At 35.7% G+C, this 13,830-nt stretch overlaps 2 protein-coding genes across 3 annotated transcripts; both read left to right on the top strand.

The window, feature by feature from the left end:
• The first annotated feature begins 2,699 nt into the window (after nucleotides 1-2,699).
• Nucleotides 2,700-13,468, top strand: LOC142240649 (uncharacterized). 2 transcript variants are annotated; one of them, XM_075312356.1, is made up of 4 exons: nucleotides 2,700-2,886; nucleotides 4,552-4,699; nucleotides 11,768-12,698; nucleotides 13,105-13,468. In XM_075312356.1, exon 3 carries the CDS (start codon nucleotides 11,771-11,773, stop codon nucleotides 12,695-12,697), a length of 927 nt encoding a protein of 308 aa, XP_075168471.1. In that variant the 5' UTR covers nucleotides 2,700-2,886; nucleotides 4,552-4,699; nucleotides 11,768-11,770; the 3' UTR covers nucleotide 12,698; nucleotides 13,105-13,468. The 2 variants fall into 2 exon arrangements, with proteins under 2 accessions (XP_075168471.1, XP_075168470.1); XM_075312355.1 differs by having other exon boundaries at nucleotides 2,702-2,886; nucleotides 13,101-13,468.
• Nucleotides 8,596-11,715, top strand: LOC142239757 (uncharacterized). Its single transcript, XM_075311532.1, has one exon. It carries the CDS (start codon nucleotides 8,596-8,598, stop codon nucleotides 11,713-11,715), a length of 3,120 nt encoding a protein of 1,039 aa, XP_075167647.1.
• Nucleotides 13,469-13,830: the final 362 nt, after the last annotated feature.

The raw sequence follows: 13,830 nt of genomic DNA, 5'->3' as shown, positions 1-13,830 counted from the left end.
AAATGTTCGATGGGAGAATTGCAAGGGTTGTAACGACACCAAGCAAATATGGCCCCATTTCAACTTAAACCGCACACTAGATATGCTAATGTTCTCGAGACGTCAGATATCACTCCTGATATCTGCTATAACGGGTCGCTGCCTGGTAGGCGATTTTGCAAAAACTATTGGTGCGAAGTATAATGACTATTGTATGAGCTGCCATGATGCGGAGGAAAAAGAATCAATTAAACACCTCTTGTGTGAGTGTCCTGCATTTTGTGTAAAGCGCAAGCAACTTTTAGGAGCATATAGCTTCACGGATCTGGAAAACGTTAACTTAAGCTAATGTTTTTGGAACAATCTGGTTGGTTCAACGAAGAAATAATCGAGAAGGTTCAGCGGTTAAAACTAGAAGTGGCCATATGTAATAGGAATTTTTAGATAATGTGGTATTACAATGGACTGAATAGTCTAAGTGAGCCTGAATCTTAATCAGGCTGCCACTTTAACCTAACCTAAGATGGGTGCCGCATTTGTTAACAGTCGACCAAAAACGCATAAGAATGAATATTTCTCAAGCATTTTTGCATCGTTTTAAGCTAAATGAAATGGATTTTAAGCGTGGTTTCATAACTGTTGGTGAGACATGGATCCACCACTATACTCCAGAGACAAAAGAACATTCCAAACAATGGACTGAAGCTGGAGGAAGTGCCCCAAAGAAGGCAAAAACAATTCAATCGGCTGGTAAAGTTATGTCAACGTTTTTGTGGGACTTCAAAGGTATTTTATTGATTGACCATCTGCAAAAGGGTAAAACAATAAATTCAGAGTACTATTGCAAGCTTTTGGATCAATTAAATGTACAAATTCGAGAAAAACGTCCTGGCTTACAACACAAAAAAAATAATTGTTCATCAAGACAACGCACCAGCGCACAAGAGTGTTTTAACAATGGCTAAAATCAACGAATTAAAGTACGAGTTGCTTGACCACCCACCTTATTCTCCTGATTTAGCTCACAGTGACTTGTTCCCAAATCTAAAAAAGATCCTTGCTGGCTAGCGTTTTCTTCAAATGAAGATGCAATTACACTTGTAAACCACTATTTTGAAGACCTAACTATTCTCTTTCATTGATAGGCTAAGAAGTTTTCGAACCGCCCTCGTACAAAAACCTAATCATTTCTCCATGCAAAGTTTTTCTCCCAATTCTGCTCCCTGTCGCAATTCAGGCACTGCATCCCATAGACATTATAATACATAGATGATCCACTATTCTCTTTAAAGAAATGTGTCAGTTCCAAAAATTAATTTTCTGACATTTCGTTTTGATTTTTTCGTAAAGAGTCAGTCCCAAATATTAATTTTCGTGCATTTTCTTTTGTGTTGTTCGTAAAGAGCAATGCTGGTCAAAATTAAATTTCGTATTTTCGCGGGTTTGGTCACAATTTTTTGTTCAAATATGAACTTTTAATATATTAATTTATTTATAAATCCTCTGGTGCATCATAAACGGTCTAATTTTGTGTAAAATTGGCAAACTACAAAAAGGAAAACGAAAGAGATTGTAAGCGTGCTCTTATTTTTCTCGTTTATTCTTAATCTTCGGAACTGTCAAACATAGTTTGACACCCATGGCTCATCTATGTATTATAATGTCTATCTTGCAGGCCTTTGGTGGGTATTAACAGCTTGTTTCTGTATGTCGAACGAGCTCTATCGATCGACCGAAATGCGTAAAAACAGCTGATTTTTGGTTATAAATTCAGCTGTTTGTTTCCATTTCAGTCGATCGATAGAGCTCGATCGACATACAGAAACAGCCTGTAAGTTCGAGTTTAAGGTGAGCATTACGTTCAAGTTTAATGTGGGTATTAAGGTGAGTACTATGTTCGGTTTTTTCACCAAAATTCTAAATTAAAAGTACAAAAATATTTATGAAGACTATTATATTTTTATCAAGTCTTATCATAATAATAATGGATGGAAAAGATCCAATGAATTGATTGATAATCATTTTATATTTCTAAATTAATTAATTAAGAAAAGTAACCGTGAAAAAAGCAGGGTTTCAGCTTGAAAACTGAACATAGTACTCAGCTTTATGCTCGAGTTAAAAACGCATAAAAAAAGGAATAGCCCAAAGCAAATTTTCACAAAGTTTGTATTCCTTAAACTGGATTATTAAAGAAAGGTAATCGTGAAAAAATGACTTTAGCGGCTAAAGGTGAGTATTAAGTTCGAGTTTAGCCGCTAAAGTGAATACTAAATCAGCAAGAAAAGTCATAAAATTATACATAGTTGTTGCAAATTTTATTATAACTTGATGGGGAATAGCCCAAAGCAAATTTTCGTAAAGTTTGTTTTCCTTAAAGTGGATTAATTCAGAAAAGTAATCGTAAAAAAATTGCGATTTTAGCGGCTAAACTCGAACTTAATACCCACCTTAAAGGTGAGTATTAAGTTCGAGTTTAGCCGCTAATTTTCACTAAAGTGAAAACTAAATCAGTAAAACAAGTCATAAAATTATACATATTTGTTGAAGATTTCATTATAACTTGATGGGGAATATCCCAAAGCAAATTTTCACAAAGTTTGTATTCCTTAAAATGGATTATTAAAGAAAAGTAATTGTTCAAAGTTCATTTGAACAGGGGATTCACACATATGGGTTCCACTGTGGATTCATACGTGTGGGTTCCACTGTACATGGCGGACAACTTCATTTCTCGAAATTTCCTTTTGTCCTTCATTTGTTTATTTGGAATGTTTGGAATAATGATTGGAAAAACTCCGTTTAATGGGAAGATTCCAAACAATGACAAATGATCAAATGAAGTTAGTTGAATCTCGCGCGTCGTCCAACTAAAATCGTTTTCCCACGTTCTGCTCCCCCCGTCAAGTAAAATATCGTGAAGTGCCCTTGTGTTATGAATTTATATATTTTTTACAATAAACATTTAGTGAACAAACAACAGAAATAAAACAAAGATTTTCTAGGAAGACGTTTATACAAAGTGACCCAACAAACATAAACGAAAGTGATGGACACCTACAACAACGAAGTGAAAGTGCTGGACACAACCAAAGACACATAAATAATCTAATCTAAAACTAATTAATCTAAATCTATTTTGAATTGAACCTAAACCTACGATTATTTCTAATATTGCACAAGTTTAACCTAAATCTACGACTATATCTAATATTGCACAAGTTCTTTTATATTGCACATTGAATTTTTTATCACAATGAATTATTGCACTTTGAATTGTTATTGTTAATAATGAATAATGAATTTTCTAACAATTATAAGTGAATAATTTTAAGTAATTTACTCAATAAAAATTTGTAAATATTGAACCGAATTTTTATATATCGTCTTCTCATTTGAAAGGCAAAAAATAGGAATTAGATTGAGCGCTAAACATTTGGTCCATTGCGAACCGGATCAAAAGTGTGTTTTTTAAATTGTTAAAAAACGTATCTCAAAAAAGAAATTAATACCAGTGACCCAATTTGTGACCGAGTTTGTTTTTGTCTTTTCCTTCATTTAATAAATTTCAAATTTATAAAATTTAATAATAGTGAAAAACAATAACAAATGTATGTGCAGTGATCATTTGTGTAATAAAAAGTACAAGTGCAAGTGCGACAGACATACGTGTACAAGTAAACCATCCAAAATAAGGGTGGGTTACATACAACCGTACATACAAACAATACTAAATGCATTAAATTGCAATATTTAAGTGTTTGTTGATATAAAAAGTTATTGTGGAAAAAATAATAGACAAAAAGTTAATTTGTTTGATATTTTGATTTGTTTAATTTGTGGTGGTATTTATTGAAAAAATTACAAAAAACAATTAAATAATATTCCAAGAAATTGGTGGAAAAGAAACAATTGAGAATATACATACAAACAAGTGACAGTGACAATTGACATAAAACACAAGCCGACCACTAACAAATTAGAACCAATAACAACAACAGGGTGCAACAAAGAAAATAAAACAAATTAAAATAATTAAAAATTTACAAACTATAGTGTCGTTGGTTTTTTGTGAACAATTAAAAAATCAAATCAAAATTTGATATCAAACAAAAAATGTGTGTGTGAATGTGCACAGTGGGCCACAGAGACAAAAAAGTGAAATACTAATAATAATTTGTTTAAAATTGTTTTTGGTTAATAATTTGTGACAGTGAAAAAAGAAAAATTTGTTAATAGCAAATTGTGACACCGTCAAAAAATTTACCGTGCAACTTGGAAAGAATTATAATAATTTGGAAAAAAAATTTTAGTTCGCGTTTTCATATCTTTTAATCAATTTGATTTTTTTTTGTAAAAATTTCATATCAAACCCAAGTTTAACGATAAATTTTTCGACACTAAAATAAAAAATTTTTATTAATTGTGCATTTTTCAAAACCCAAATTATTTCGGTACGGTCGGATAATTATTAACAACAATAAACTTTTGGAAAAACTGTACGTTTGAACCTTGGACATTAAAAATTACCGCAATAACGGTCAATTTCCAACGTACAATAAAAAACTAAAGCTAAAGCAAAATTCAAAAGACAAAAAAAAAAATCCAATCGACCCAAAGCCAGCAATAAAATTTAAATCAACAACAACACAAACGACGCTCAAAAAGGCGCAAACAGGTAACAACAACAATCCCAGACCCACAAAAAATACATCGCAAAGTGAGTACCAATACAGCTTCTTTTTTAATATTTATTTCCATTCAATTTTTCGAAAACAATTTAATAATATAAAATTTAATTTTTCGCGAAAGGTTTTAAAATTTTCGGTGTACATTTTTTTTTATAAAACTTTTCATCTTCGTGAAAATTTTAAAAATTTGTTTCATAATTTTTTAATCAAAAAAAAAAAATTGATTAAATTTCTATTTTATTATTTCTTTATATATAATTTTAAAATTTTGTTTTCGCTTATAAATCTAGCTTTGACTCAATATCAAATTCTGACCCTTAATTGACCCGGGGTTTTTTTGTCGTGGTGGGAATTTATAAACAATTCTTTTTGACCCAATTAAAAAATACGATTTGTCGAATTGACCCGGGGGATTTTCATCGTTGTGGTTGGGTTTAAGGGAAGTGACCCGAATTTTTCTTCTGGGAAAATTTAACGAATCTAACCCATTCTTTGAAAACAAGAATTTACTTTGGAATTGAAAACAATTTATTGAAAAATTAAAGTGATTATTTTCTGATTGTCTAATGTGATTTGTGGGAATTCTGGGAATTGATATTTGGAAAAATTCTAGTTCTTTTTCGGTGAAAAAGAAATTCATAAAGTTAAAAAAAAAAAAAAATATTAATTATCTGTCAAAAAAAAAAAGTAAAAGTTAAACAAAAAGATATTACGATTTAAATTTCATAATAATTCAAAAAATTTTTTTTTTTTTTACCGTTCAATTGTTTTCAAAATTTAAGGAAAAGTAAAGGTTTAAAGTTTATCGGTCTCAGCACAATTTTTTTGGAAAGCAAAATATAAAATAAAATTTTGATTGCACTTTGAAATTCATGATATACGTTTAAATCGATATTTTGAAAATAATTATCGAAAATTAACTGTCAATTTTACACTTTTTATAATAAATTTAATTTTTTTTGATAAACGAACTAAATATAAATTTAAACGAGAATGAGTTTTTTTATATAATTGTCGTAAATCAGTCTTTACTCGTATTTTATATTATTGTTGTTGTGAAAACATATTATTGCTGGTCGAAGCTTATCGAAATTACATTTTTTCTGTGACCCAACTACAAGTTGGCTGAAAAACTATTTTGTGTGTGATTTGCTATTGTAAAAACCTATTATTGCTGGTCGAAGCTTATCGAAATTACATTTTTTCTGTGACCCAACTACAAGTTGGATGAAAAACTAATTTGTGCACATTGTTGTTATCTTGGTGACCCGATACCTAAAAATACTTAAGCGTTTGTTAGCGAATCTGTCCGAATTGGATTATTTCGCTGGGAAAATATCTGTATATCTGGAATTGAATTTTTTTTACACATTCTTTTTTCTCGTTTCATAAATCTCGTTGGTTTCGTGTTTGTGACCCAAACATTTTTTGAATACTTGACCCTGGGAACAAATTTGGCTAGGTTTTGAAAGGAAATAGTTGTTGCAGAAAACTCTTCTTTTCTGAAATACGAACTTCTTTCTTTCTAGTAGTGGGATAATAATTTGACTTGGAACATTTGACTGGATCAAAGGTTATTTAAGAACGAATTATAATGGCGAAAATCCTAGCAGAACGATTTGCTAATTGCGTGAATGATCTAATTGACATTGAGAGCATTTGTTCTATTAAGGCTGTCAGTGAAGATCTTCACTCTTTACAAACTTCCCGGGTTGAACTCGATTCTTTGTGGGATAATGTAAAGCGCTCTTATCTCGAATGTCGAGATAGAGTTCCTACAGAAAGCGAAACACCAATCGACAAAAATAAGTTACGTGATCGTTATAAAGATGCTCTCGACTGTTATAAAAAATGTCTTAGTGTGCTGAATGTTGAAATAATTGATCGCACGGAAAAACAGAAAGAAGAGCAATTGACCCGAGATGCAGAAATAAAGAAACGCAATTCTTTAGATGATGATATGACCCCTACATTACGCTTACCCCCTTGCGAAGCAGATGTATTTAAAGGAGGGTATCGCGAATGGCCCACCTTTAGAGATTTATTCTCCGCTATTTATATAAATAATTCCAAATTGAGCAAAGTAGAAAAACTATTTCATTTGACCCAAAAGACAGCGGGAGAAGCTCGTGAAGTAATAAGTAATGTGCCTTTAACCAACGAGGGGTTTGACATTGCGTGGAGAAATTTAGTAAATCGGTATGAAAACAAACGCATGCAAGTAAATGAACAGCTCAAGACACTTTTTAATTTGCCTACTGTTTCGATTGACGTCGCATCATCAGTTCAAAAATTACAGAGAACTGTCACTAGTTGCACTCAAACATTAGAGGCCCTACAGGTAAAAACGGGGGAGTGGGACCCAATACTAGTTTATATAGTGTCAACTAAACTTCCTAGAACATTTTTGCAAGAATTTGAGAGCAACCTTGAAGATTGTTCCATTCTTCCTACTTGGAATAACTTGAACGAATTTTTAACTCATAAGTTTAAAACGTTGGAGTCTGTAGGAAACATAAAACCCCAATTTGTAAAGCCCAATCAGCCTAGATCTGATTTTGAAAAAAGGGATAGACGGGTAAATAGTTTCCAGACTAATGTCTTTCAAAAACCTAAGGGGACTAATCCTAAACTCAACTACAATTCACAATCTAACAAAACATCAAATCAGAAAACAAGCCAAATAATTTGTGTAATTTGTAAAGCGAAACATTATTTGCGGGATTGTCCGCAATTTCTAGAAAAAACTCCAAACGATCGTATCCATATAGTAAAAGTTAATCATCTTTGTTACAACTGTCTCTTTGCTGATCATGGAGTTCGGGAATGTAAAAGTCGTTATAGTTGTAGGGAATGTAATCAAAGACACCATAGTTTGTTACATAAGGGTAACGAGACCCATAACCCTACAAAGACCCATAGCATCCGAGACGCAGCACAACCTAGTACAAGTGCTGCAGCTCTCACCACATTAGTTCATACCGGTAGACAGGAAGTACAACCTAGCGCAAGTGCTACTGTTCCTACCAATCTAGTCGAGACGGTTAGAGAGTACGTGCGACCTAGTACCAGTGCGGCTGCTCTAACCACCCTAGCGCAATCGTCATCACCTAATATACAGTCCACACCTAGTATTGAGACTCCTAGTATAACGACACTGACACTTCAAGAAAATATTCCCAATTCGCAGCCTCGAGAAACGCTTTTGTTCACTGCTATGGTACAAATCAAGTCGAAGGGACAGAGATATGATGTCAGGGCTATCATTGACCCTGGATCACAATCAACTTTTATTTCTGAAAAAATAAAAAATAAATTACAATTACCTACAGTAAAGAACTTAGTACATGTAACCGGTTTAAGCGAAACCATTTCGGAAACTTCTACCAAAGCTTGTGTGTTCAAACTTTGTTCACGTGTTGACCCTACGTTTAATTTAGAAGTATGGGCGCCCGTCTTGAAAAATCTACCCTCAAGCTTACCGACACGTAATTTGCAATCATGTCAATTTGAGGACATTCGGAATTTAGATTTAGCAGACCCTCGATTCTTTGAAAGTCGATCGGTTGATATGCTAATTGGCTTGGACATTGGACCATTCATATATTCAACGGGGGTACCTATGAAATCAATAGACTCGATGATAGCACAGAGCACTGTTTTCGGATGGGTAATTGGTGGACCCATCGTACAAGATAGGCATCACAAAAATCAGATTACACTTTATAGCGCAACTTCAATTGAAAAAATAATCACACGTTTTTGGGAGGTGGAGGAAACCCCAAAAAAGATTTTGAGGTCAAGTGAAGACCACTTTTGTGAAGAAAACTTCAAAAATACAACTCGTCGAAATGGCGAAGGGCGGTACATCGTAACACTGCCATTCAAATCTTGTACAGAACTTGGAAATTCAAGAAATATTGCCATGGCGCAATTTAATCGCATGGAAAAGAAATTATTAAAGGACCCTGAAGTTAAAAAACAATATGACTCAGCAATTTTAGAATATTTGGAGTTAGGGCATATGCGAAAAGTGCAGACCCATGAAATCACAAAAACTCCACATTATTACTTACCGCATCATGCGGTTATAAAACCAGACAGAGTGACCACAAAACTTCGTGTGGTTTTTAACGCGTCGAGTCCCACTTCCAATAAGAAAAGTTTAAATGATATTCTCCACACTGGACCCGTCCTTCAGCAAGATTTAGTTTTGCAAATTTTGAAATGGAGATTTTTTAAATACGTGTTTAACGCGGACATTACAAAAATGTACCGTCAAATAATGATTGATCCAAATCAAGCCCCTTTTCAAAGAATTCTTTTTAGAAAATCTCCAGAACAACCAGTGGAAGATTTTGAGCTATTGACAGTAACATTCGGAATTAATTGCGCGCCGTTCTTAGCAATTCGTACCCTACTACAACTGGCTGAAGATGTAAAAAATAAATATCCCTTAGGGGCGAAAATCATTAGGGAAAACTTATACGTTGATGACGTGCTAGCTGGAGCTCACACTCGAGAGGATGCAATTGTTTCTCGAAATGAGTTGATCACAGCATTAACTTCAGCCGGGTTTGAACTTAGAAAGTGGACCTCAAATGACCCATTTCTGCTAAAAGATTTAGACCCTGATATTCTTTTACCAATAAATTGGCTAGATCTCTCAGAGGATTCTTCAACAAAAACATTAGGTATACGTTGGAACGTAAAAGGGGACAATTTCACATTTAAAGCTCCAATTGTCACAGAAAATGAATTGTGTACCAAACGCGATGTACTCTCTACAATAGCACGATTCTTTGATCCCTGTGGTTGGTTGGCCCCAGTTATAGTAGTTGCGAAATTAGTTATGCAACAAATTTGGTTAGATCAGATAGGTTGGGATGACCCGTTGAAACCCATGACCCGAATGAACTGGAAGAGTTTTGTAAAGAATACACCATGCATAGACACAATTTCCATACCTAGATGGATACAATTTTCTCCCTCCAGTAAGGTCGAGATACATGGGTTCTGCGACGCCTCAGAAAGCGCATATGCTGCGGCACTTTATATCAGGATTGAACATAAAGATAAAATATACACTTCGTTATTAGCGGCCAAGACTCGTGTAGCCCCAATTAAGAAAATATCTTTACCGCGATTGGAATTATGTGGGGCAGTAATGTTAGCAAAGTTGTCTAATGCCGTAGTCCCTAGCTTGCAAATTACAAATTTTAAAATTTACTTCTGGACAGACTCAACAATCGTTCTTGCTTGGCTTAAAAAACCACCTTGCTCATGGAGTACCTTTGTAGGCAACAGAGTTTCTGACATACTTGAATATGTAGGTAACGAAAATTGGAATCATGTTGATTCAGAAAACAATCCAGCTGATGTTGCAAGTCGCGGTTGTACTCCAAATGAACTACAAAATCACGAGTTGTGGTGGACGGGACCCCAGTGGCTCAAATTGCCCAAAGACCGTTGGCCACATAAAGAAGTTAACAACGACACAACTTTAGAGGCCAAACCAATTAAAGTTCTAACAACGACAACTGTAGAAGACCCCTTACTGCGGTTTTCGTCACTTTCTCGCGCATACAGAGTTTTGGCATATGTTCTTCGTTTTTGGCGAAACACGGGTGCAAATCGAACTCAATACCGTATATCATCCCTTGAAATCACTAGTAAGGAAATACAAGATATTAAGACTCGTCTTATAGTTTGTACACAAAAGAATTACTTTCGGGAAGAATACATGGCCCTCTCTCAAAAGAAACGTATATCAAGTAACAGTCATCTCCTACCGTTGAACCCATTCATTGATTCCAAGGGTATAATTAGGTCTAATGGACGCCTCGATCAGTCACCAGCTCTTAGCTATAACGAACGACACCCAATACTTTTACCTCATGAATCTCGCTTCTCACATTTGTATGTTGAATTTGTTCATAAAGTTACCTTGCACGGAGGGAACCAGCTCATGACCCGAGTTATACGGGCGGAATTTTGGATATTTCGATTAAAACCCTTAGTTAAAAAGATAATACACAACTGTCGATCATGCATCGTGCATCGACACCAGACACAAAATCAAATAATGGCTTCGTTGCCTCCCGAACGCACAACTTTGACAAGACCCTTTACCCATACCGGAGTAGACTTCACAGGCCCATTTAGCATCAAAAATTTCACTGGGCGAGCTTGCCTCATTACTAAAGGTTATGTTTGCATATTCGTATGTTTTTCAACAAAGGCCATTCATCTTGAGGCCACTAGTGATATGTCGACCCAATCGTTTATGGCGGCTTTGGCCAGATTTATAGGCAGACGCGGTTGCCCTTCGAAAATTTTCTCTGATAACGGGACTAACTTTGTAGGAGCAGCGGAGCTCGTCAAAAAGGATAGGTTAGAATTCATGAAGTCGCTCAAAGATCGTGTCACTCACGATAACTTCCATCAGAATTTAGAGTGGAGCTTCATACCTCCCGGGGCTCCACATATGGGCGGGTTATGGGAGGCTGGTGTAAAATCCTTTAAGTCCCATTTAAAGAAATGTATGCCTCAAATGCATTTCACATTTGAAGAATTGTCTACAATATTGGCCAGAATTGAAGCTTGCCTCAATTCTCGACCCCTAAGTCCAGCAAGCGAAGACCCAAATGATTTATCTCCTTTAACCCCGGCACATTTTTTGGTAGGATCGTCGTTATTAACTCCTGCAGAACCTGACTTGTCAAGTGAGGACGTAAATTTAGTAAATCGTTGGAAGAGACTTCGCATTATTTCTCAAAACTTTTGTATTAGATGGAAGTCTGAATATTTGAATGAACTTCACCGTCGCTATAAATGGAAACGACCGTCTGTTAACCTTCAGGAAAACGATCTAGTAGTTATTAAAGATGAAAAAGTAGCTCCTAGTGAGTGGAAGTTGGGTCGTATAGAAAAGACTTATTTGGGATCCGATCAGAATGTCCGGGTTGTAGACGTGAGGACCGTCAACGGTGTAATTACTAGACCCATAGTTAAAATTATTAAGTTGTTTTCGAACAATCAATAGCCCATTACATGTTTATATCAAAAATACGGTACTCACGAGATTTCACTTTCAGAAAATGGCTGCTTATCTACCACAACCCGACCCCTCACCAGTACGTGACTCAAGACCCACACTGCGGATTCAGCGACGAGCAAACCCGTTAAGACCCAGTAGATCTGCCTCTCGGCGTCGCCATCCAAACTGGCAATTTTCCTGTGGGTTGTGTCAGGAAGATCATGCGCTGCGGTTATGCCAGCGATTCCTGCAATATACCCCTTTCCAACGGTATGAAGCTGTGGAAAGGAGGGGATATTGCAGAAATTGCTTGGCCAGGAGCCACCTGGCACCTGATTGCCCAGTTGTGACGGGATGCCGAGAGTGCAGGATCAGGCACCATACCCTGCTTCATGGTGCTCCACAACTTGAACCTGTCTTGGGAGTACCTTCGCCACAAATACCGCTGATCCAAGGCAATGCCGAGGAAATGATGCCCGAAGTCGAACTGCCGTATCACCGTTCTAATGTATTTTTACCGACGGCGGTGGTGAAGGTGGCAGATACTGACTGTGAGCGTTGGCGTGAAGTTCGGGTTTTGTTGTGCCAATCCGCCCCAATCTCCCGCATAGCGTATTCAGTGGTGACAAGATTTGGATTTCCCATAATTCGAAAGGGGGAACATCGGCTGGTGAGGATCGCTCTGCAATCTAGACACCCTAGTCAGCAGACGATATTCAAGGTGGATGCTGTCGTGACTAGGGATTTACCCCGGCGAGTATATTCGGAGGCGATCTTAGAGGACCCAAGTGTAGGCTTTCCACATCCAATGGCTGACCGGGATATTCGATCAAATGATCCAATAGATTTGGAAATTGGTGGAGACGTGTTTGCGTATCTCAGGCGGCGGGACATATCCCTCACAGACCTTGGGGAAGTGTACGCCCAAAAAACACTTTTGGGATACATATTTGCAGGACCCACAAACACGGTGACACTCCGAGAGTAAGGTAAGAGCAGCACTTGGTCACTGGGGGGGCAGAATGTTCAAAGTTCATTTGAACAGGGGATTCACACATATGGGTTCCACTGTGGATTCATACGTGTGGGTTCCACTGTACATGGCGGACAACTTCATTTCTCGAAATTTCCTTTTGTCCTTCATTTGTTTATTTGGAATGTTTGGAATAATGATTGGAAAAACTCCGTTTAATGGGAAGATTCCAAACAATGACAAATGATCAAATGAAGTTAGTTGAATCTCGCGCGTCGTCCAACTAAAATCGTTTTCCCACGTTCTGCTCCCCCCGTCAAGTAAAATATCGTGAAGTGCCCTTGTGTTATGAATTTATATATTTTTTACAATAAACATTTAGTGAACAAACAACAGAAATAAAACAAAGATTTTCTAGGAAGACGTTTATACAAAGTGACCCAACAAACATAAACGAAAGTGATGGACACCTACAACAACGAAGTGAAAGTGCTGGACACAACCAAAGACACATAAATAATCTAATCTAAAACTAATTAATCTAAATCTATTTTGAATTGAACCTAAACCTACGATTATTTCTAATATTGCACAAGTTTAACCTAAATCTACGACTATATCTAATATTGCACAAGTTCTTTTATATTGCACATTGAATTTTTTATCACAATGAATTATTGCACTTTGAATTGTTATTGTTAATAATGAATAATGAATTTTCTAACAATTATAAGTGAATAATTTTAAGTAATTTACTCAATAAAAATTTGTAAATATTGAACCGAATTTTTATATATCGTCTTCTCATTTGAAAGGCAAAAAATAGGAATTAGATTGAGCGCTAAACAGTAATCGTGAAAAAATTAAGATTTTAGCGGCTAAACTCGAACTTAATACCCACCTTAAAGTTGGGTATTAAGTTCGAGTTTAAGGTGAGTATTAAGTTCGAGTTTAGCCGCTAAAATCGCTAAAGTGAAAACTAAATCAGTAAGAAAAATGCATGAAATTATACATATTTGTTGTAAATTTTATTATAACTTGATGGGGAAAAGCACAAAGCAAATTTTCACGAAGTTTGTATTCCTTAAAATGGATTATTAAAGAAAAGTAATCGTGAAAAAATGACGTTTTTAGCGGCTAAACTCGAA

This window comes from Haematobia irritans, chromosome 5, assembly GCF_050003625.1.
Source record: "Haematobia irritans isolate KBUSLIRL chromosome 5, ASM5000362v1, whole genome shotgun sequence".
Lineage (NCBI taxonomy): Eukaryota > Metazoa > Arthropoda > Insecta > Diptera > Muscidae > Haematobia > Haematobia irritans.
The sequence above is the reverse complement of the archived record's forward strand: the minus strand, read 5'-3'. Positions and strand labels throughout refer to the sequence as shown.

Bases quoted from the DNA above. Each gene is read 5' to 3' on its own strand.
- LOC142239757 (XM_075311532.1), top strand. From the start codon at position 8,596: ATGGCGCAATTTAATCGCATGGAAAAGAAATTATTAAAGGACCCTGAA.
- LOC142240649 (XM_075312356.1), top strand. From the start codon at position 11,771: ATGGCTGCTTATCTACCACAACCCGACCCCTCACCAGTACGTGACTCA.